Source organism: Heterodontus francisci, chromosome 13 (genome assembly GCF_036365525.1).
Source record: "Heterodontus francisci isolate sHetFra1 chromosome 13, sHetFra1.hap1, whole genome shotgun sequence".
In the NCBI taxonomy this organism is placed as follows: domain Eukaryota; kingdom Metazoa; phylum Chordata; class Chondrichthyes; order Heterodontiformes; family Heterodontidae; genus Heterodontus; species Heterodontus francisci.
Genome location: NC_090383.1, coordinates 105444306 through 105469493, shown reverse-complemented (window position 1 = coordinate 105469493; position 25188 = coordinate 105444306). Strand labels below are relative to the sequence as shown.

General features: G+C 45.3%; 1 protein-coding gene across 1 annotated transcript in view; it reads right to left on the bottom strand.

The window, feature by feature from the left end:
* ttc27 (tetratricopeptide repeat domain 27) overlaps positions 1 to 25188 on the bottom strand; it is a 209791-nt gene that overhangs the window by 173401 nt on the left and 11202 nt on the right. Inside the window, exons 2-5 of the mRNA XM_068045342.1 lie at positions 24517 to 24691; positions 22560 to 22689; positions 8493 to 8633; positions 2960 to 3062 (exon numbers count right to left, since the gene is read on the bottom strand). Coding sequence (XP_067901443.1) covers positions 2960 to 3062; positions 8493 to 8633; positions 22560 to 22689; positions 24517 to 24691 — 549 coding nt within the window. The remainder of the gene's footprint in view (positions 1 to 2959; positions 3063 to 8492; positions 8634 to 22559; positions 22690 to 24516; positions 24692 to 25188) is intronic.

The following is a 25188-nucleotide window of genomic DNA, read 5'->3' as shown; positions in this document are numbered from 1 at the left end:
CCACAAATATCCCCATCCTCAATGATGGGGGAGCCCAGCACATCAATGCAAAAGATAAGGCTGAAGCATTTGCAACAATCTTCAGCCAGAAGTGCCGAGTTGATGATCCATCTCAGCCTCCTCCTGAAGTCCCCAGCATCACAGATGCCAGACTTCAGCCAATTCGATTCACTCCGCGTGATATCAAGAAACGACTGAAGGCACTGGATACTGCAAAAGCTATGGGCCCTGACAATATTCCGGCAATAATACTGAAGACCTGTGCTCCAGAACTTGCCGCGCCCCTAGCCAAGCTGTTCCAATACAGCTACAACACTGGCATCTACCCTGCAATGTGGAAAATTGCCCAGATATGTCCTGTACACAAAAAGCAGGACAAATCCAACCCGGCCAATTACAGCCCCATCAGCCTACTCTCTATCATCAGTAAAGTGATGGAAGGTGTCATCAACAGTGCCATCAATCGACACTTGCTTAGCAATAAACTGCTCAGTGACGCTCAGTTTGGGCTCCACCAGGGCCACTCAGCTCCTGACCTCATTACAGCCTTGGTTCAAACATGGACAAAAGGGCTGAATACAAGAGGTGAGGTGAGAGTGACTGCCCTTGACATCAAGGCAGCATTTGACCGAGTATGGCATCAAGGAGCCCTAGCAAAACTGAGGTCAATAGGAGTCAGGGGGAAAACCCTCCGCTGGCTGGAGTCATACCGAGCGCAAAGGAAGATGGTTGTGGTTGTTGGAGGTCAATCATCTGAGCTCCAGGACATCACTGCAGGAGTTCCTCAGGGTAGTGTCCTAGGCCCAACCATCTTCAGCTGCTTCATCAATGACCTTCCTTCAATCATAAGGTCAGAAGTGGGGATGTTCGCTGATGATTGCACAAGGTTCAGCACCATTCGTGACTCCTCAGATACTGAAGCAGTCCGTGTAGAAATGCAGCAAGACCTGGACAATATCCAGGCTTGGGGCTGATAAGTGGCAAGTAATATTCGCGCCACACAAGTGCCAGGCAACGACCATCTCCAACAAGAGAGAATCTAACCATCTCCCCTTAACGTTCAATGGCATTACCATCGCTGAATCCCCCACTATCAACATCCTAGGGGCTACCATTGAACAGAAACTGAACTGGAGTAGCCATATAAATACCGTGGCTACAAGAGCAGGTCAGAGGCTAGGAATCCTGCAGTGAGTAACTCACCTCCTGACTCCCCAAAGCCTGTCCACAATCTACAAGGCACAAGTCAGGAGTGTGATGGAATACTCTCCACTTGTCTGGATGGGTGTAGCTTCAACAACACTCAAGAAGCTCGACACCATCCAGGACAAAGCAGCCCGCTTGATTGGCACCCCATCTACAAACATTCACTCCCTCCACCACCGACGCACAGTGGCAGCAGTGTGTACCATCTACAAGATGCACTGCAGCAATGCACCAAGGCTCCTTAGACAGCTCCATCCAAACCCGCGACCTCTACCACCTCGAAGGACAAGGGCAGCAAATACATGGGAACACCACCACCTGCAAGTTCCCCTCCAAGTCACACACCATCCTGACTTGGAACTATATCGCCGTTTCTTCACTGTCGCTGGGTCAAAGCCCTGGAACTCCCTTCCTAACAGCACTGTGGGTATACCTACCCCAAATGGACTGCAGCGGTTCAAGAAGGCAGCTCACCACCACCTTCTCAAGGGCAATTAGGGATGGGTAATAAATGCTGGCCTGGCCAGCGTCACCCACATCCCATGAATGAATAAAAAAAAAAAGAACTTTGTCTTTCAGTCTTTCCCAGTAGTTACAGCCTCTCAGTTATGGTATCATCCTTGATAGTTGTTTTTTCACATGTTCTCCGATGCCTTTAGATCCTCATTGTAATACCAGAACTGTTCACAGTAGTCGACACAAGTTTAACATAACTTCCCTCCTTTTCAATTCTAACCCTCTAGAAATGAACCCCAGTGCCTTGTCTGCACTTATTATGGCCTCATTAACTTTCATTGCTACTTTTAATGATTTTTGAATGTGTTCTCTGAGATCCCTTTGCTCCTCTACCTCATTTAGACTCTTATTTTGTAGCCTATTTCCTCCTACCAAAATGAACCACCTCACTCATATCTATATTGAAATTCATTTGCCGTTAGTGCACGTCTGCAAGTTTATTAATGTCTTTTTGCATGTTGTCGCTATCTTGCTCAGTATTAATTACTGAGTAGATGATAGCAACAGTGTCATGCATCATGTCGGAAACTTGTACATGTAATTTATAAAAACAACTGGCTTGGTCTACACAATCAACTAAATAACAATTTTTAGATCATATAAAAGAATTGATGCGTTCTGCAGTTTTTGTTCACACCCCATATCCAATCACTGTTGCTGCCATCTTTTGCACCAATTATTTTATTCAGCTAACTTGTATTGCATTTTCAAAAAATTTTTTTTTAAATATTTGATGAGACACGAATTACAGGCTTGTATTTTTATACATATATATATATATATATATATGAATGTACAAAGATGGCAATGCATACAATTATATATTTTTGATGGTGTTTTCAGAGGTCTTATACAAAGAAATTGAGGCACTGAATCCTAGTTTTAAAGGTAAAACTGTAACTTCATCATTTTCTACTTCATTCAAAGAATGTTGCACTTTGAACTGTTCCACGTTTGTATATTATAATACCAAATTTCTGAAAGTTATATGATAGCAATTACATGTGAATATCAAACTTTAGCAAAAATTTAGTATTTTAATTGGGCCCTTGTCTTCTACTGACACAGCACTACATTTGCCTATATTCACCTTGCAATTCCTGAAAGGGGGTCATTCGGTTATATTGAAATTTAAGTTACCTTCAGTTTAACAAAATAAAGAGACAAGCATTTTGAAATTAATTTTCTTTTCCCATTCCTTACAGATGATTTTTGAAAGACTCTGGAGAAGTTGTACCTTCGTCAATACAGCCTTGAGTGATGGTGAAGAGTTGAGGGGAGCGCTCTGCCAATAACTGCTGCTGAATGTTTACACACCGCATTGTCCACCAGGGCAACATCTGCAAAGAGAGAAAGAAAGATGTTTTTTCTCTCTCTCTACAAAGGAAGTTATATTGGAATTACATAGAAATTACAACATGGAAACAGACTATTTCGCCCAACCATCCATCTTGGTAAAACCACAAGAAAAATGCTATAGATGCTGGAAATCTGAAATAAAACAAAATGTGCAGAAACACAGCAGATCAGCAGTTTCTGCGGCAAGGAGGAAAAGGTTAGGATAACAATTCGGGTCTATGATCCTTTGTTCCAAATGCCCATGGCCTCAGCACTATCACTGGAACAACCTCCTCCAGCCCTACAACCCACCCCGAGATCACTGCACCACTCCAATTCTGGCCTCTTGCACATCCCCAAATTTTCAGCACTCCACCATCCAGCTGCCTAGGCCCTAAGCTCTGTAATTCCCTCCCTAAATTCTCCATCCTTCTCTCTCCCCTTCTTTAAGTTGCTCCTTAAAACTTACCCCTTTGACCAAACTTTTGGTCACCTGTCCCAATGTCTCCTTATGTGGCTTAGTGCCAAACTTTGTCTGATATACGTTCTTGTGAAGTGCCTTTGGACATCTTTACTATTTTGAAGGCTGGTGAGAAAAGTATTGGAGGTGCTGTCTTTCAGATGAGAGATCTGAGATCAGATGAGGCCCTATGTGCCCTGTCAGGTGGGTGTCAAGATCCCATGGCACAATTTTGAAGAGCAGAGCCAATATTTATCCCTCAATCAACATCACAAAAAAAATTATCTGGTCATTATCACATTGCTGCTTGTGGGAGTTATAGTTGCTAATGTCATTTGCACCTCTGCAACATAGCCCAGATCACCAACAATTGTCGCTGAAACCCTGATTCCTTTCTTCATCACCTCCAGAATCGACCACTCCAATACTCTTCTCACCAGCCTTCCAAGCTCCACTCAGCATTAACTACACATCCAGAACTAAACAACTCCCATTCTATTCTGCTTTAAGTCCCATCACCCTATCCCCCTTGACTTTATTAACCTCCACTGTCTCCCTATTCCCCAATGCATCAAATTCAAAATCCCTGTCCTCAATTAAGTTCTTCCAAAAACCTGCACTTCCTTACTATTGCAACCTACTGAAGCTCTGCATGTCAGTGCACCCTCTGTTGTTCCTATTCTGGTTTCTTTTCCACCTTTCTCCCTGCCCACCGAAGTGTTGCAAAACTTGCAGCTGCCTTGGTCCCACACCTGCAATGCTCAACTTAAACCATTTCTTGCACCTTCAACAATTAAAATCTACCTCTTCAACTGAGCTTTCAGTCACATCCACTAACTATTCTACTGCTTGCTGTCCCTTTCAACCACACCCACCCCTTGAAGCAACTTAGGTCATTTCATTATATTAACAGATCAGCATGCATATGTTGTTTTGAAGCCCATGCAGCTCATTAGTTGGCAGCAGCACTTTGAGATATTTGATTGTATTATATAAAATTAATTTATACTGTAAAATCCAGCCTGACAGTAGAGATTGACATATTTCCCATCTACAATTTGTACTGCAGGAATGAAATCCCCCTCACTTCAGGCATCCAGAGGGCCCAGGTCATATGTAGAAGAGAGTCAGGATCAGAGTAAATCTTCCTCTATTCTGCACTCAATGTGCCTCAGCCCCAGCCTTGGAGAAGCACTGTTAATTGCACCAACGTGGCATATTTTCATTTCCAACACTAGCCATTCCGAGGCTTCTCTGAATGAGATTGCTGGATCGGGGACACTTTATTTACCATAGGACCATGGCCCAGACAACAACAACCTGCATCTATATGGCTCCTTTAATGCAGTAAAACATTTCACAGGAACGTTATCAAACAAAATGTGACACTGAGCCACATATTAGAACAAGTGACCAAAAGCTTGGTCAAAGAGGTAGATTTTAAGGAATACCTTTAAGGAGGTACAGAGGAGGAGAGGTTTAGGAAGGGAATTCCAGGGCTTAGGATCTAGGCAGCTGAAGGCAGGGCTGCCAATGGTGGAGTGATTAAAATTGTGGATGCTCGGGGGTTAGAACTGAAGGAGCGCAAAGATCTCAAAGGTTTGAAGGGATAAAGGAGGTTACAAAATAGGGAGGAGGTAAGGCCATATAAGGATTTGAACAAAAGGATGAGAATTTTAAAACTGAGGCGTTGGAGGACCAGGAGCCAATGTTTGTCAGCGAGCAGAGGGGTGATGGGTGAATGAGACTACTCCAACTCATTTTACCTCAAACTCCTACAGCTGCAGACAGAGGGCTCATTCATCCTATCATCCTGGACTGGATTTAAATCCGTGTCCCAGAGGTGAAAGGACAGTGTTTAAACCACTGTGCCACATACTTTTACTTTTTTGGGAGAAGTGTCATAAAAATTTTAATTTTGATGAAGCAGGGAGCTGCCTCTGCCAAGCCATGGGATAGCCTGCATACACATTGCTACGGGGAGGAGAGAGCTGTGATTAATAGTGTTAAAAATAACAGCATTTAAGAAAAAAATGTTTTTTTCAAACCATCTAATAAAATATAGATTCCTGCTTTTATGTTAATTTTGTTTCGGAAGAGTCTTTTCAATACGTTTTATGACATGGAGTTTTTAAAAATCTTTTAAAAAAGATCAAGGAATGAGAAAATGAGCTTCTTTCAAAAGGTATAATATACATCGCTGGCAGAGGCATCTTTGCACTAGGTGGCAGCACATATAGAAATGTAAAAGCACAGCGAGCACATGCTCTGCAACATGGCACCAGGTGAAACAAGCATACCCCCTGCTGGTCGCACATCATATAGCACAAAAAAATTCTTAGAGCTTAGATTAAACAGTCCTCGCCGCTTTGATATAATCTTTCAAACACAATCCCCAAAGAACAGATATCTGGGGGGGGGAAGAGGGGGTCAACAGACAACTTGGGGGGGGACTCATTTCACTGTAATCAGATAAAGAGTTTCAGACAGCACTGAAAATGGTATTAGATTTCTGCTTTGTAATCACTCCACTAATTGTATGTATTTGACCATTTAGGCTGCACTACTGAGGAGTAAACTCAGGCTTTGTGCCTGTGACCCCTCCTCCCTCACCACTCTCTCCCCCCACACCCCCTCCCCCGTCCCCAACCCCAGCAAAAACACACAATGAACTCCTGGTCTCACCCACATCACCCAGAGGAAGAAATGAGCAAATCCAACAGTCCTCCTCACAGAGGTTGGACGAATCCACCCTTCCAAACAGCAGCATCGCACTGCATTCAGTTTGTGCACTGACCCTATGGATAGAGGTGGTATTTCGAGAAAAAGCAACGATGGATGACAAATAATTTTTTTTAAGTCTACAAAGTCTCACAGAACAATAATTTAGTTGCCATGTTCATTTGGGGTCTCTAATGTTGTGCTGGTCATGTGTCCCAATGTGGATCGGCAATGTCATTGGTACAATGAAGGATACATTTGTGTAGCTGTTACAGTATTGGTCAAACAACCCAGAGGTTATGGTTTCAAATCTGACCATTGTTAACTGCGAAGCTGAATGATAAATATGGCAATTCATGTCAAAATTGCCACCCCTACCTGGTCTGACCACAAGTGATTTCACTCCCTCATTATGTGGTTGATACCACCTTCTCAAAGCAACTGGGGATGGGCAATAAATGCAACCTTATTCGTGCAGTTCACATCCCGGTAGCTTCTGGAACATCCCCATTTCCTTTTGTCCAAACTAAACTTTCCCTAGGAATCCTTCCTGCCCTACACAATCCTCAACCCACATCATTACGTTTCTCTCCTAGCTTCCCTATGCCCTCTCCAAGCTCAGCTTGTCCACGAGACCCATCCTCAGCTCTCTTGGGCCCATTCGCACTGCACTGCTCATCACCCAATTTCGGTTCTCTCTTCTCAGGTACTATCTGGTCTCTTTTTAAAATATCAGCCCCATCCCCAAGGAACCACCTTCAACCCAGTCCTTGCAAATTTCTGCCCCAACCCCCTTTCCTCTCCAAAGTTTGTGAACATTTGCACCACACAAGTGCCAGGAAATTACGATCTCCAATGAGAGAGAATCTAACCATCTCCCCACAACGTTCAACAGCATCACCATCGTTGAATCCCCTACTGTCAACATCTTGGGGGTTACCATTGACCAGAAACTGAACTGCAGCAGTTACATAAATACTGTGGCTATAAGAGCAGATCAGAGGCTAGGAATTCTGCAGTGAGTAACTCACCTCCTGACTTCCCAAAGCCTGACCACCATCAACAAGGCACAAGTCAGGAGTGCGATGGAATACTCTCCACTTGCCTAGACGAGTGCTGCTCCAACACCACTCAGGAATCTCAACACCATCCAGGACAAAGCAGCCCGCTTGATTGGCACTCCATCTATCACTTTAGTCATTCACTCCTTCCACCAACACAGTGGCAGCAGTGTGTACCATATACAAGATGCACTGCAGCAACTCACCACGCCTCCTTCGACAGCACCTTCCAAATGCCCGACCTCTACCATCTAGAAGAACAAGGACAGCAGACGCATGGGAACACCACCACCTGCAAGTTCCCCTCCAAGTCACACATCATCCTGACCTGGAACTATATCGCCATTCTTGTTGCTGGGTCAAAAATCCTGGAACTCCCTCCTAACAGCACTGTGGGCGTACCTGCACCAGACAGACTGCAGCAGTTCAATAAGGCAGCTCACCACCACCCTCAAGGGCAATTGGGGATGGGTATCAAATGCCGGCCTTGCCAGCGACGCCCATATTCCATGAAAGAATAAAAAAAGTGTTGGCACCTCCCAACACTGCCCATCTTTCAAGCAACTCCACGTCTGAATCTCTCCAATCAGGTTTCCATCCGTCACAGCACTGAAACAGCCCTAATCAAAGTCACCATGACATCCTCTGTGAATGCAAAAGTATCCTCCTCATCCTTTTCACCCTCTCTACACCCCATCTCATGGTGTCAGGCCAAAGCAGACTCATGGCAACCTTAGCATCCTATTCAACCCTGAGGTGAGCTCCTGCCAAAATATTCACTACATCCCTCTATCGCTGGAGACCCCAAAGGATCTACCCTTGGCCTTTAGCCACTCCTCATTAATATGCTGCTCTTAGTGACATTATCTGTAGAGATGGTCACATTCGACACATACTCTGATGACACTCACTACCACCTCCATTGACCCTACCCCCGCCTCCCCACTTGCCTCTCTGTTGAATTGCATATATACCAGTCAAAAGGCTCAAAGGCACAATTTTTCGAAATATCAAACATAATTAACAGCGTGTTGGAAAAATAAACCGCGGCATTAAAGACAAAGAAACTAAAACTGTTGGAACAGGAACACCATCATATTTTATAAAAATCAAAATGAATCAAAACAATCCTTCCATTTTTGTGAATCAAACATCAAATTACAACTCAAAACATAGAGATGTATCCCTACCTGGAAAAGATTCAGCTTACTCCTGCAGTTCACCAGGATTGTTCTGGCCAACATCAGAAGGATGGGGTTAGAGAGCAGGCTATAAATTGATTCTCCGTCCAAAACCAAACTGCTCAACAGAGTGGCTCGCAAGCTTTGAGGCTATAATAAAGCACAATATATATGATTCAAATGCTCTTTCTTTGGCTACCCTCCCCCCTCACTTGAAAGTTATGGGTATCCATAAAGCCTCCCTTAGTTGGTAGTTCTTGTGCAAATCTCTATGCCAATGAACCATGTGCTCACCCCAAAAAAGAGTTTTTACAGAAAAGATAAGTGCAAGGATTTCCACCTTGCCACCCAACCAACAGCTCCATCAAGAGCAAACCACTGTGAAAAATCTGAACAGCAAGACTATAGCAAGTGTGCATACAAACACATCAATCTTTATACTTTCACAGGGTAGCATCAACCCCACCAACAAACCGCCACTTGGTTAATTCTAGAGTGTCCGGACAAAGAGTCCAGCCACCCTGCTTGCTCTACAAATTAATCCAGTGAGTAGCTCCGATTCCAGTTCTGCTCGCAAGTCCTGAGCCGGATGATCTCAGTGGCGGGCCCTGGCAATCGGTCTCAGCAACCTTGGTTTAGGGAGGGGGCAACTCAGGTGGATGTTTGTGGACATTAGATACGTACAGATCAAGCTTCACGGTGATGCCCTCTTTTGTCAAAGAGCATGCCTACCTTTGCCCATAAACAACGGTCACTTAGGCAGGATACATGCATGGATCCATACTCCAGCCAATGGGAAACACCTTCACGGCAAGTGGAGTAGGAAAAGAATGTACCAAACATTTTATTAAAAATGATATAAAGGCAGTAAATTCCACGCTATTATTGAGAGGACTGCCACATTTGTGATTTTGTCCTGCCAGGATATACTCATAATGCACCGCAGACAGCAAAGATGGAAATTATTGAGCTTCTTTTCCTGGAAGCTGTAAATCACCCATGTTTCACCGCCATACAGCAAGATCCTTATAAACCATCAGCTTGGTCCTAAGGGTCCGCTTGGTGTTATTCCAGGCACTTTTCATGAGTCAGCCAAAGGCGCTGGCTGCTTTCCCTATGCATGTATCAAGCTCTGCATCAAAGGACAGGTTGTCTGTCACCGTGGACCCAAGGTAGCAGAATTTGCTAACCACTTCCAGTGGGGTGTTATTTAGTGTGATCAGGGGTGGAGCTGCAACACCTTGTCCCATGACCATGGTTTCCTGATGCTTATAGTCAAGGAGAACAAGTTACAGGCATGGGAAAGATGGTCCATGAGTCTTTGTAGCCGAGATTCCATGTGACTAGCGCAGCGTCATCAGCGTAGAGAAGTTCTCTGATCAGGATGTGGTGTTTTTGTCTTCGCTTTCAGCCTTGATAGATTGTAGAGTTTGCCATCTGACCTAGTGTGTAAGTAGACTCCTTCCATATCTACAGGGAAGGTGAAGGTCAGCAGCATGGAAAAGAAAATGCCAAACAGAGTGAGGGCTAGGACACAACCTTGTTTCACTCCATTCTTCACTCCGAGACTGTCGGAGGTCAAGCCATCATACTGTAAGTCAAGTGCATGTTGTCATGGAAGGAGCAGATGAGACTGAGGAGCTTTGGTGGACAGCCAATTTTCCCCAAAATCTTATGCAGCCCTGCTCTGCTGATGATGTTGAATGCCTTAGTGAGATCTATGAAAGTAAGGTAAAAGGGATATACTCTATTCCCTACACTTCTCTTGTAACTGGCGTAAGGAGAAGATCATGTCCATGGTAGATCTGCTGTCACAGAAACCACACTGTGCTTCTTGGTACACTCGGTCTGCAAGTAAATGGAGTCTTTTAAGTAGAACCCTAGCAAAGGCCTTATCTGTGAGGCTAAGAAGTGAAATGCCCCTGTAGTTGTTTCAGTCTCCTCTGCTCCCTTTGTTTTTGTATAGTGAGATGATTTTGGCATCACGCATCTCCTGTGGAACAGAGCCTACTTTCCAACAGAGAAGGTCGTAAAGCTGTGGCAATAGATGGGACTTTCCGTGCTTGAACAGGTCGGCTGGGATTCTGCCCTTGCCGGGTGCCCTTCTGTTCGCTATGTGGTCTATGGGCTTCTCGTGCTCCAGTGATGAGGGTTCTTCATCTAACTCATCCATGACAGGAAGTTGCAGGAGAGCATCAAGCGCGGTCTGGAAGATGTTCAACACAGCAGGCCAGCTCACAGTAGTGTTCAGCCCAGCAGGACATCTGTTTACTTCTGTCGGTGAGTACTTCACCATCTGCTGACTTCAGGGAAGTAACTTTGGTTATGGCAGGGCCAAGCGCCCTCTTGATCCCTTCGTGCATAGCTCATAAATTTCTTTTGTCACATGCAGTTTGGATTTCTTGACATAAGTTGATCCAGTGTTTGTGCAGTATCTCCTTGTCTTTTGCACTGCTTTCTTGGCTATTTTCAGGTCGTGCAGCCTCTTAGCTTTTGGGTTTATGTTGTGCATCATTTAGGCTTTGTTTTTTGCATCAATGACAGATATTGTCTCAGCTGAGGAGGTCTCAAACCAGCCCTCATTGCAGGTCTGCTGCTTCATAGATGATTAAGCTTAGTGACTTCCAAGCTTCATCGATGACAGCATTGGTGCTTTCGGTTAAGGCTTTGGCAGGTAGCAAGCGTTCTAGCAACAGTGCGCCGTGCTAGTATTCGGCATCATTGCTTGTGCAAGGGATGTTGATACGTGGTGGGCTGCCGTGTTTGGAGCTGTGGAACTTTCAGGGGTGCACCTTCACTCTGCTGATAAGAGAGCGGTCAGTGTCACAATCTGCGCTGTGTAAGTTGCGGGTATGAAGGACACTGGGCAGATTGCGCCTCCTCGTAACGACTCGGTCTAGTTGGTGCCAATGTCCAGACTTTGGGTGACGCCATGATATCTGGTGACGATGTCTGCCCCGGAAGGAAGTGTTAATGATGCAGAGTTCATTTGGAGCACAAAGCTCAAGAAGGCATTGTCTGTTATCGTTGATCTTACCCACCAAATGTCAATTGTTGCACGTTGCCCCAACACATGCGTTGAAGTCATCCAGAATGAATAGCCTCCCGCCATTTGGGATGTTCCTCAGAACGTCATCTAGGGAGTCACAGAAATGCTCTTTATCTGAGATGCTGGCATACAGAGTCGGTGCGTAGATGCATATGATGTCGTCTGTGACTCCATCAGATGATAGCTGCAGGAGATGAGACGCTCCAAAGTTGCTACCAGTGGTTCAATTGACTGTGTCAGCCAGTTGCTCACTGTGAAGCCTACACCTGTTACGTAGCCTGAGGTGACACTAATAGGTTGACACTCTGCAGAACATCCTGGAAAAGCTCATTTTGACAGTACTTGATCCCTTCATGTTTCCATCAGATCTGTACAGTTACCTGGCTCATAATCTGTGACTATTTTTCCTTGGTCTGACTTTTGATTCCTTGTTTGGTAATGAATATTTTCAGTGCTCCAGTCTCAGGACAGTGGTGGCAGACATTTTGTGAGGAGTAGCCAAAAGCAGTGAGTCTTTTAATCAACATGGGAAGGGAGGATTAACCAAGGGTTCTATCATAATTGGAGGCTTTTTCATTTACAACCACAAGGTTCTCATCTCCCAAGTCTACGGGGATGACAATGGACGCAATGCAGTTGATGCCTTCCACATCAATGTCACTCACTAATATTGCAAGTACCAGTTTCTTCAATGTTAAGCAATCCAACATCTGGCTAGCTGCCATCACCAAGCAGAATGTTAACACGGCCATGGTCTTTGAGGTCCTATACAAAATATGTAATGTCATGACCTCCTATTTCAGAACGATCAGTGAGAAAAACATCAAAAACAACTTTGTCCTTATTTATGAGCAGCTGGACAAAATCCTGGATTTTGGTGATCCATAGAATTCTGAGACAATGTAAACAACATACACCAGACATGTTCAGTTACCAGTTATAGTCCCAGTTACTCTGCTTCTCTCTCCACGGATGCTGCCAGACTTGCTGAGTATTTCCAGCATTTCTTGTTTTTATTTCAGATTTCCAGCATCTGCAGTATTTTGCTTTTATTATAGTCCCGGTTAAATCTGGATTTAAACTCCCTTCTACAAACTCCAGTGGCTCAATGGGGACAAGTAATGCTTGCTGTGGTTATTGGGATACATGGATCAGAGAGATTCCAGATCCAATTCTGATCTGTACTGAGATAGCTTGAGAGAATTGGGGGCACTACAATTAGTTCCAGTGACACCAAGCTGGGAATTGGGGGATGGGAAATAACTCTGCTAGAATTTCTATGTCTGATCCATTATCCACTAATCTCTGTTGCAAATCATGTGCATGTGGTATTGAGGGAGGACAGGAACAGGACAAATGTGGAGCCCGCAAAGTCGCATAGCCTCCTAACATTCATTGCCGAGGCTCTCACCTGATGGATGGAAACTGGAGAGATACAACCAGCGCTCATGCAACTGTACTTAAATAATTTATTACATATGTACAATGATAAATTAATCATAAAGCATGTGCATAAAATACAAAGCCATAAAAATCTTTTGCCGAGAACACAAAATTTTAACAATTCACACCCATGCCCCGCCCAATCTTTTGCAAATTCCACTCAAAGTGGTTCATAGAGCAAGAAGTGTTTTTTTTTAATTCATTTAAATTTCTACTTTGTAGGCCTGGAGTTTTAACAAGTATCTGTTTTTCATTTTAAATTTATATTCAGAATAGGCTTTTTACACAACAGTTTGCAGCCTCCAGCAGCAAAACAAAATGCCCTGCTGTATTTCAATACAATCCAGGCAGTGGTTATTTATTGTCGTTTTGGATTGAATGAGTCTAAGATAGACTGGACTCTTTAATCTTTCAGTGTTCTGCAATCTGAGTCCCATGTTGAAACCATATGATGATGGTTTCAGCTACTTAATGACAGACTGTGACAGCAAAGAAAGATTCTAGTCTTGCAAACTGTTGTCATCTTTTACCAAAACACACAATATTGAACATACCAAAGGACATAGTGACAGGGGAGTGAACACAAAATATTGTTAGTTCTTTATAAACAAATAGGAAAATATTCATGTCATTGGCATTTCTGGAAAAAAATTTTAAAGCTACTTGTTACAAAGGACAGAGATGTTGTCACAGTGGGTTGTGTCTAGGAGTGAATGTCTGGAACAGATTTCGCAGGGAGGTGATCGATGCTGATAACAGCAGTAACTTCACAGGGATATGGACAGGCATTTGGTGAGGAAATCAATTGAGCGGGTCTGGTATAAAAGCAAAATACAGCACATGCTGGATATCTAAAATAAAAACAGAAAATGCTGGAAATACTCAACAGGTCAGGCAGCATCTGCTGAAAGGCAAACAGAGTTAACGTTTCAGGCCGATGAGCTTTCATCAGGACTGGAATAAGCTAGATTTGTAATAGGTTTTAAGTACAGAGGCAAGGAATGGGGAGAGGAGGATAGAATAAAAGGGAAGATCTGTGAAAGGATAAAGGGCAGGAGGGATTAAATGACAAAAGGGACGATGGTGCAAGGCAAAAGGGACAAGAAACAAAAGATGGGTCTAGAAGAGGTGTAAATGGTAATAGTAGAATCATTAACACCAGCTGATGGTCCAAAAAAATTGGAGTACAGGTTATGATCTGAAATTGTTGAACTCAACTTTGAGTCTAGAAGGCTATAAAATACCTAATCAAAAGAGGAGATGCTGTTCCTAGAGCTTATATTGAGCTTCATTGGAACAGTAGAGGCAGCCAAGGACAGAGAGGTCAGCGTGGGAGCAGGGCAGAGAATTAAAATGTCAGGTGAAGCTCAGGGTCACATTTATGGACTGAACAGAGATCATCTGCAAAGCGATCACCCAATCCACATTTGGTCTCCCCAATGTAGAAGAGATGGTATCGTGAGCAGCAAATACAGTATAATAAATTCAAATAAGTACAAGCTGTTTCACCTGGAAGGAGTGTTTGGGCCCCAGGACAGTGGGAAGAGAGGTAGAAACTCAGATGTTGCATCTCTTGCACTTGCACAGGAAGGGAGGGGTTGTTGGGTGCAATTGAAAAGAGGACCAGGGTGTCGCAGAGGGAACGGTCCCTTGGGAGTGCTGAAAGGGGAGGAGAGGGGAAGGATGTGTTTGGTGGTGGAATCACACTGGATTTGTTAGAAATGGCAGAGGATGATCCATTGAACGTGAAGGCTGGCAGGGTGGAAGGTGTCCACCCCCGTCCCCTTCCCTGCTCCACCCTCTCAGCTCACCCCCTCACAACCCCGTCCCAGCCCGCCCCCCCCTCGCACCATCTTCACCCCGCACCCCCTTCCCCTGCACCCCCCCCCACCCCCTCCCTCTACCCCTCCCCCTTGCATCCCCTCCTCCCACCGGCACCATCCTACACCTGTGTAGGGGCCCCAACAACCCCACTGCCTTGTGGGCGTCTCGGGAGAGACCAAGGCTAAGGGAGTAAACCCTAACAGAAAATCCGGAGCGGAACCCCGTAGGCGGTCATGTGTCACCTTTGGCATGTTTCCGGCAGTTCCTGCAGCCATACTGGTGCCAAACGTCGTGTCCTGCACTCCTTTGGACCCCACCAGAAAGGCCGAGAGGGGGGTTTTGACGACTGGGCAACTCTCAACCTCCATAAATTTGCCCAGGCATGCGCCATGGAGAGGTCACTCCATAGTTGCCTCACAGCGACTGAAACAACACGGAAGGCAGCAGTTACGGGTTATAAGTCCAGATAAATTGGCGTAGAAACTGGGCGCCACGGGTTGCCTTTGTCGGTGGGAGAGGTCATTGCACCTCACTGGACAGCTACCGCCCGCCTCAAACCGGGCAGCCCCCAGTCAATAAGGTTCTGTCCCGCCACAGTCTGCCTGCTTCAATGGGTGCTTGGAGCTCAGGGTCATTGCCCGAAAGGTGGACTGATACACCGCACCAAACAACATGAAAAAAGGAAAGAAGGTACCAGCCCTTCGCTTTGCAAGCTGGAACGTCAGAACTATGTGTCCTGGCCTGTCGGAAGACCTTACACAAATCAACGATTCTCGGAAGACCGCCATCATTAACAACGAGCTCAGTAGACTCAATGTGGACATTGCAGCACTTCAGGAGACTCGCCTCCCCGCGAGTGGCTCTCTAGCAGAGCAAGACTACACCTTCTTCTGGCAGGGCAGGGATCCTGAAGAACCAAGACAGCATGGAGTGGGCTTCGCCATCAGAAACTCCTTGCTCAGCATGATAGAGCCTCCCTCAAATGGCTCGGAACGCATACTGTCCATCCGACTGCTCACCACCTCTGGTCCAGTACACCTACTCAGCATCTATGCTCCAACACTCTGCTCCGCACCTGAAGCTAAAGACCAGTTCTATGAACAACTCCATAACATCATTAGCAGCATCCCCAACACCGAACACCTATTCCTGCTGGGGGACTTTAATGCCAGGGTTGGGGCCGACCATGACTCATGGCCCTCCTGCCTTGGGCGCTATGGCGTTGGAAGGATGAATGAGAACGGGCAGAGACTGCTTGAGTTGTGTACCTATCATAACCTCTGCATCACCAACTCGTTCTTTCACACTAAACCCTGTCACCAGGTTTCATGGAGGCACCCAAGATCACGTCGTTGGCACCAGCTAGACCTCATTGTCACAAGGCGAGCCGCCTTAAACAGTGTTCAAATCACACGCAGCTTCCACAGTGCGGACTGCGACACCGACCACTCCCTGGTGTGCAGCAAGGTTAGACTCAGACCAAAGAAGTTGCATCATTCCAAGCAGAAGGGCCACCCGCGCATCAACACGAGCAGAATTTCTCACCCACAGCTGTTACAAAAATTTCTAAATTCACTTGTAACAGCCCTTCAAAACACTCCCACAGGGGATGCTGAGACCAAGTGGGCCCACATCAGAGACGCCATCTATGAGTCAGCTTTGACCACCTACGGCAAAAGTGCGAAGAGAAATGCAGACTGGTTTCAATCTCATAATGAAGAGCTGGAACCTGTCATAGCCGCTAAGCGCATTGCACTTTTGAACTACAAGAAAGCCCCCAGCGATTTAACATCCGCAGCACTTAAAGCAGCCAGAAGTACTGCACAAAGAACAGCTAGGCGTTGCGCAAACGACTACTGGCAACACCTATGCAGTCATATTCAGCTGGCCTCAGACACCGGAAACATCAGAGGAATGTATGATGGCATGAAGAGAGCTCTTGGGCCAACCATCAAGAAGATCATCCCCCTCAAATCTAAATCGGGGGACATAATCACTGACCAACGCAAACAGATGGACCGCTGGGTTGAGCACTACCTAGAACTGTACTCCAGGGAGAATGCTGTCACTGAGACTGCCCTCAATGCAGCCCAGCCTCTACCAGTCATGGATGAGCTGGACATACAGCCAACCAAATCGGAACTCAGTGATGCCATTGATTCCCTAGCCAGCGGAAAAGCCCCTGGGAAGGACAGCATTACCCCTGAAATAATCAAGAGTGCCAAGCCTGCTATACTCTCAGCACTACATGAACTGCTATGCCTGTGCTGGGACGAGGGAGCAGTACCCCAGGACATGCGCGATGCCAACATCATCACCCTCTATAAAAACAAAGGTGACCGCGGTGACTGCAACAACTACCGTGGAATCTCCCTGCTCAGCATAGTGGGGAAAGTCTTTGCTCGAGTCGCTCTGAACAGGCTCCAGAAGCTGGCCGAGCGCGTCTACCCTGAGGCACAGTGTGGCTTTCGTGCAGAGAGATCGACTATTGACATGCTGTTCTCCCTTCGTCAGATACAGGAGAAATGCCGTGAACAACAGATGCCCCTCTACATTGCTTTCATTGATCTCACCAAAGCCTTTGACCTCGTCAGCAGACGTGGTCTCTTCAGACTACTAGAAAAGATCGGATGTCCACCAAAGCTACTAAGTATCATCACCTCATTCCATGACAATATGAAAGGCACAATTCAACATGGTGGCTCCTCATCAGAGCCCTTTCCTATCCTGAGTGGTGTGAAACAGGGCTGTGTTCTCGCACCCACACTTTTTGGGATTTTCTTCTCCCTGCTGCTTTCACATGCGTTCAAATCCTCTGAAGAAGGAATTTTCCTCCACACAAGATCAGGGGGCAGGTTGTTCAACCTTGCCCGTCTAAGAGCGAAGTCCAAAGTACGGAAAGTCCTCATCAGAGAACTCCTCTTTGCTGACGATGCTGCTTTAACATCTCACACTGAAGAATGCCTGCAGAGTCTCATCGACAGGTTTGCGTCTGCCTGCAATGAATTTGGCCTAACCATCAGCCTCAAGAAAACGAACATCATGGGGCAGGATGTCAGAAATGCTCCATCCATCAATATTGGCGACCACGCTCTGGAAGTGGTTCAAGAGTTCACCTACCTAGGCTCAACTATCACCAGTAACCTGTCTCTAGATGCAGAAATCAACAAGCGCATGGGTAAGGCTTCCACTGCTATGTTCAGACTGGCCAAGAGAGTGTGGGAAAATGGCGCACTGACACGGAACACAAAAGTCCGAGTGTATCAGGCCTGTGTCCTCAGTACCTTGCTCTACGGCAGCGAGGCCTGGACAACGTATGCCAGCCAAGAGCGACGTCTCAATTCATTCCATCTTCGCTGCCTTCGGAGAATACTTGGCATCAGGTGGCAGGACTATATCTCCAACACAGAAGTCCTTGAAGCGGCCAACATCCCCAGCTTATACACACTACTGAGTCAGCGGCGCTTGAGATGGCTTGGCCATGTGAGCCGCATGGAAGATGGCAGGATCCCCAAAGACACATTGTACAGCGAGCTCGCCACTGGTATCAGACCCACCGGCCGTCCATGTCTCCGTTATAAAGACGTCTGCAAACGCGACATGAAATCGTGTGACATTGATCACAAGTCGTGGGAGTCAGTTGCCAGCATTCGCCAGAGCTGGCGGGCAGCCATAAAGACAGGGCTAAATTGTGGCGAGTCGAAGAGACTTAGTAGTTGGCAGGAAAAAAGACAGAGGCGCAAGGGGAGAGCCAACTGTGCAACAGCCCCAACAAACAAATTTCTCTGCAGCACCTGTGGAAGAGCCTGTCACTCCAGAATTGGCCTTTATAGCCACTCCAGGCGCTGCTTCACAAACCACTGACCACCTCCAGGCGCGTATCCATTGTCTCTCGAGATAAGGAGGCCCAAAAAAAAAGAAAGATCCATTGAACGTGAAGGCTGGCAGGGTGGAAGGTGAGGTCAAGGGGAACCCTATCATGGTTCTGGGAGGGAGGGAAGAGGTAAGAACAAAAGTGTGGGAAATGGAACAAACGCGATCAGGGGCCCTGTCAACCACAGTGGGGGTGAATCTTCAGTTGAGGAAAAAAGATATATCTAAAGCAGTGGTATGGAAAGTGGCATCATCAGAATAGATGTAATAGAGATGAAGAAACTGAGAGAATAGAATTGAGTCCTTACAGAAAGCATGGCGAGAAGTAGTGTAATCAAGATAGCTATGGGATCTAGTATGCTCTGTTTGTGAACTCTGGGGTTGGTTACATGGACCGAAATTATATTTCACAATCCAATATATAGCCATGTTGCTGCATATTCGCATCTACAATCTTTGGTGCCAGTGGAGGCCAAATAAATCCACTGTTTTCATGCTTTCCCCTTTCCCAATTTTTAAAAAACCCAAATTTAGGAAAAAGTAATTTGGAATAGATAGCAAGGAAATGCCTTTTCTCAAAAAATGTAACGCATTTAGAACTATCTACTAGGTAAGAAACTGAGGCAAAAATAGCATTGTTAATTCAAAATACAATCAGATTCAATGAGGCAGTTTCTCATCCTTGACTTTTCTAACGCTAACCAACCCCCACCGCCCCCCCGGTAACACCAGCACCCACAGGTAGGATGAAAAGGTAGAATGAGGAAAAAGATGCAGCACCCCCCGGTCTCATGTCACAGAACTCCTAAAGAACTTCTGCAGAAGTCATGACACAGGGATTTGGCAGCAAAAAATAACAAAAATAACAAAAAATAACCTACACCAGGGAACCTAAAATGTAGTGCCAGTGTACAGGATGTTGAGAGTAATGAGGTCAGGGATAAGGTTACAAGGACGCAAGAGGGCACTGGCAAGCAAGAACCTGGTTTAAAGTGTGTCTACTTCAACGCCAGGAGCATCCGGAATAAGGTGGGTGAGCTTGCAGCATGGGTTGGTACCTGGGATCTCGATGTAGTGGCCATTTTGGAGACATGGGTAGAGCAGGGGCAGGAATGGATGTTGCAGGTTCCGGGATTTAGATGTTTCAGTAAGAACAGAGAAGATGGTAAAAGAGGGGGGGGTGTGGCATTGTTAATCAAGGAGAGTATTACAGCGACAGAAAGGACGTTTCAGGACTCGTCTACTGAGGTAGTATGGGCCGAGGTTAGAAACAGGAGAGGTGAGGTCACCCTGTTGGGAGTCTTTTATAGACCTCCAAATAGTTCCAGAGATGTAGAGGAAAGGATAGCGAAGATGATTCTCGACAGGGGCGAGAGTAACAGGGTAGTTGTTATGGGGGACTTTAACTTTCCAAATATCGACTGGAAATACTATAGTTCGAGTACTTTAGATGGGTCAGTTTTTGTCCAGTGTGTGCAGGAGGGTTTTCTGACACAGTATGTAGACAGGCCAACCAGGGGTGATGCCACATTGGATTTGGTACTGGGTAATGAACCCGGCCAGGTGTTAGATTTAGATGTAGGTGAGCACTTTGGTGATAGTGATCACAATTCAGTTAGGTTTACCTTAGCGATGGGCAGGGACAGGTATATACCGCAGGGCAAAAATTATAGCTGGGGGAAAGGAAATTATGATGCGATTAGGCAAGATTTAGGATGCGTAGGATGGGGAAGGAAACTGCAGGGGATGGGAACAATCGAAATGTGGAGCTTATTCAAGGAGCAGCTACTGCGTGTCCTTGATAAGTATGTACCTGTGAGGCAGGGAGGAAGTTGTCGAGCGAGGGAGCCGTGGTTTACTAAAGAAGTTGAAGCGCTTGTCAAAAGGAAGAAGGCTTATGTTAGGATGAGACGTGAAGGCTCAGTTAGGGTGCTTGAGAGTTACAAGCTAGCCAGGAAGGATCTAAAGGGAGAGCTAAGAAGAGCAAGGAGAGGACACGAGAAGTCATTGGCAGATAGGATCAGGGAAAACCCTAAGGCTTTCTATAGGTATATCAGGAATAAAAGAATGACTAGAGTTAGATTAGGGCCAATCAAGGATAGTAGTGGGAAGTTGTGTGTGGAATCAGAGGAGATAGGGGAAGTGTTAAATGAATATCTTGCGTCAGTATTTACAGTAGAGAAAGAAAATGTTGTCGAGGAGAATACTGAGATTCAGGCTACTAGGCGAGATGGGATTGAGGTTCACAAGGAGGAGGTGTTATCAATTTTGGAAAGTGTGAAAATAGATAAGTCCCCTGGGCCAGATGGGATTTATCCTAGGATTCTCTGGGAAGCTAGGGAGGAGATTGCAGAGCCTTTGTCCTTGATCTTTATGTCGTCATTGTCGACAGGAATAGTGCCGGAAGACTGGAGGATAGCAAATGTTGTCCCCTTGTTCAAGAAGGGGAGTAGAGACAGCCCTGGTAATTATAGACCTGTGAGCCTTACTTCGGTTGTGGGTAAAATGTTGGAAAAGGTTATAAGAGACAGGATTTATAATCATCTTGAAAAGAATAAGTTCATTATCGATAGTCAGCACGGTTTTGTGACGGGTAGGTCGTGCCTCATAAACCTTATTGAGTTTTTCGAGAAGGTGACCAAACAGGTGGGTGAGGGTAAAGCAGTGGATGTGGTGTATATGGATTTCAGTAAGGCGTTTGATAAGGTTCCCCATGGTAGGCTATTGCAGAAAATACGGAAGTATGGGGTTGAAGGTGATTTAGAGCTTTGGATCAGAAATTGGCTAGCTGAAAGAAGACAGAGGGTGGTGGTTGATGGCAAATGTTCATCCTGGAGTTTAGTTACTAGTGGTGTACCGCAAGGATCTGTTTTGGGGCCACTGCTGTTTGTCATTTTTATAAATGACCTGGAAGAGGGTGTAGAAGGGTGGGTTAGTAAATTTGCGGATGACACTAAGGTCGGTGGAGTTGTGGATGGTGCCGAAGGATGTTGTAGGGTACAGAGGGACATAGATAGGCTGCAGAGCTGGGCTGAGAGATGGCAAATGGAGTTTAATGCGGAAAAGTGCGAGGTGATTCACTTTGGAAGGAGTAACAGGAATGCAGAGTACTGGGCTAATGGGAAGATTCTTGGTAGTGTAGATGAACAGAGAGATCTTGGTGTCCAGGTGCATAAATCCCTGAAGGTTGCTACCCAGGTTAATAGGGCTGTTAAGAAGGCATATGGTGTGTTAGCTTTTATTAGTAGGGGGATCAAGTTTCGGAGCCATGAGGTCATGCTGCAGCTGTACAAAACTCTGGTGAGACCGCACCTGGAGTATTGCGTGCTGTTCTGGTCACCGCATTATAGGAAGGATGTGGAAGCTATGGAAAGGGTGCAGAGGAGATTTACTAGGATGTTGCCTGGTATGGAGGGAAGGTCTTACGAGGAAAGGCTGAGGGACTTGAGGTCGTTTTCGTTGGAGAGAAGGAGGAGGAGAGGTGACTTAATAGAGACATATAAGATAATCAGAGGGTTAGATAGGGTGGATAGTGAGAGTCTTTTTCCTCGGATGGTGATGGCAAACACGAGGGGACATAGCTTTAAGTTGAGGGGTGAGAGATATAGGACAGATGTCAGAGGTAGTTTCTTTACTCAGAAAGTAGTAGGGGCGTGGAACGTCCTGCCTGCAACAGTAGTAGACTCGCCAAATTTAAGGGCATTTAAGTGGTCATTGGATAGACATATGGATGAAAATGGAATAGTGTAGGTCAGATGGTTTCACAGGTCGGCGCAACATCGAGGGCCGAAGGGCCTGTACTGCGCTGTAATGTTCTAATTCTAATTATGGTAAACTTAAATGGATGAACAATAACTGCTACAGGTTTGCACACAATGTCACCTTACCTCTGCAAAGTTCCCAATCATTGCTGCAGGTAAAATATCCTGTGGTTCTATCTGAACAGGAGGACCTGTCCAGTTACTTTGGACAAACAGCTGCAAGCTGCCTACACCCAGCAAAAACACCACCAGCTGCCTGCAACAAAAATAAGAAAATGGATTAAGCGGGTGGCGCCCAGTTTTTGGATAGTTCCTTGCCAAGATTTCTAGATGTTTGAAATGTCCAACAATGAATGATTTCAAAAGGAAATTGGATGGGCACTTGAAGAAAATTAACTTACAGGGCTATGGGGATAGGGCCAGGGAATGGGGCGGATTGGATTGCTCTAGAGAGCCAGCATGGACGTGATGGGCCAAATGGCCGTCTTCTGTGCCATTTCTTTTGGGCCTCCTTATCTCGAGAGACAATGGATACGCGCCTGGAGGTGGTCAGTGGTTTGTGAAGCAGCGCCTGGAGTGGCTATAAAGGCCAATTCTGGAGTGACAGGCTCTTCCACAGGTGCTGCAGAGAAATTTGTTTGTTGGGGCTGTTGCACAGTTGGCTCTCCCCTTGCGCCTCTGTCTTTTTTCCTGCCAACTACTAAGTCTCTTCGACTCGCCACAATTTAGCCCTGTCTTTATGTGCCATTATGACTCTAAAAAAGATACTTTCCTTTGTTTCACAAATATAGTGAAAAATTAATCTCAGTGAGTTTCACTATTGCATTCAAACCAGCCCAGCAAGGTGAAATGCAGAGTTTGAATTTATTTGAACTTCCCAGCCATCCCTTTGACTGTGGGCAGTTTTGCATTGTGCATTTGGATCCTTTAGGAGCTGAGTTGAGACTCCCAAACTCACTCCATCTTTGCAGCTGGCAAGAGAGAAGGGGACAATTACACCCAACACTCTGAACTAAGCTTGAACCCAACGTCCCAATGTTGAAATGACTATATCCCTGTGCTGCCTACGACATGTAAGATGATCTTTATTATATATTCATAACTTTGAGCATTTCTGGCAATATTAAATGAGCAGAGATAAAGAGCCTGTACACAACAAGATGAAAAAATCCATTCAAAAGGGGTTGCAGATATTCAAAACTACAGCAACACTCAAAATAAGGAACTGTCACAACAAGGGTTTGGTAGGGTAGACGTAGAGATGATGTTTCCACTTGTGGGGGAGACCAGAACCAGGGGACATAAATATAAGATAGTCACTAATAAATCCAATAGGGAATTCAGGAGAAACTTCTTTACCAAGAGAGTGGTTAGAATGTGGAACTCACTACCACAAGTAGCTGTTGAGACAATTAGCATTGATGCATTTAAGGGCAAGTTAAATAAGCACATGATGAAGAGAAGGATATGTTAATACAGTTAGATATAGAAGAGTGGGAGGAGGCTTGTGTGGAACATTATTGCTGGCATGGACCTGGTGGGTCAATTTGTCTGTTTCGTGCTTTAAGATACTTTGTAATATACTCTAACTCACTTTTTCTCAGGACTTCAAAACTGTGGAACTCTTGAGGGTGCCTCCCCTCCATCCTACAAACTAGAGTTGATATCACCAAAGCCATACTTCTTGATTCATCTTATCCCTGCTCCTGCTTTTTTCAAACAGGACGGGGACCCAGCACAAAGGGTGTCAGATTGCAATACTCAATGAAAAATCACCTTCCAATTATTGACTCTGGTTTCTCCATCAGGCAGAGAGAATGGCATTTTCAAATATTGTTAGAAGTTGTGATATATTAGTAAGTTATTGTGAGATAAACATTTGGAAGGGGGAAAAAAATGCAGGGCCATTGGGAAAGAGCAGTGGAGTCAGACAAACTGGTATGCTCTACCAAAGGCATAGGTACAATGGGCCGAATGGCCTCCTTCTGTACAGTATCATTCTATGATTCTGTATTAGTGTATTTAAGCATTTGTGGGAAAAAATATGGAAAAGTTGAAAATGTGATGTTAAATTTAAACCCACCTTTCTACTTGCTCTTCTGACAGACTATCGAGGTATGCCAGGATCTGATTTTCCAAGTACACGTCAATAACTTCTCCATCGGCGATTTGAGCAGAAAAAATCTCCTGAACCCTTGGATTCAATAGAATATCTTTGAAGTTCCCCTCCAACAGCTGCTGCAACAAGAAGTTGCTTTCTGCAATGAGAACAACAGTCTGTTATAACGAACAGGTAAAGAAGTGCAAACTATTCAAAATGTACAGGCTGACATCTGCAGTAACCATAACATTCAACAGTTACTGATCCGATACCACTGGTTTGCGACCTTAATTATCCATCGCAAAACAGTTTTAATACACCAGCAGATAAAAGCTGAGTTTGCAGAATTGAGACCCAACAGGGTGCATGCATTTCATTTAAAAAGATTAGAATATTTGTTTGCAGCTTTCCTCACCAATTTTCTCATCCGCTCCTCTCCTGAAAATCATGCTGGGGTATCCATGGGCACCCATCACCTTATTGAAGTGGACATTCTCCACGTGTCTAAAAAAATGAGAACTACTCAACTTTTGGGGTAGGGATGCATCATAGCTGGGCTTAACCCTATCTTCCCCCAACACACATTTACTTTTCCAATACAGGCCCCAGACAGTAATCAGGAGCAGGAACTCTAGCCTCTTATCCGCTTTGGAC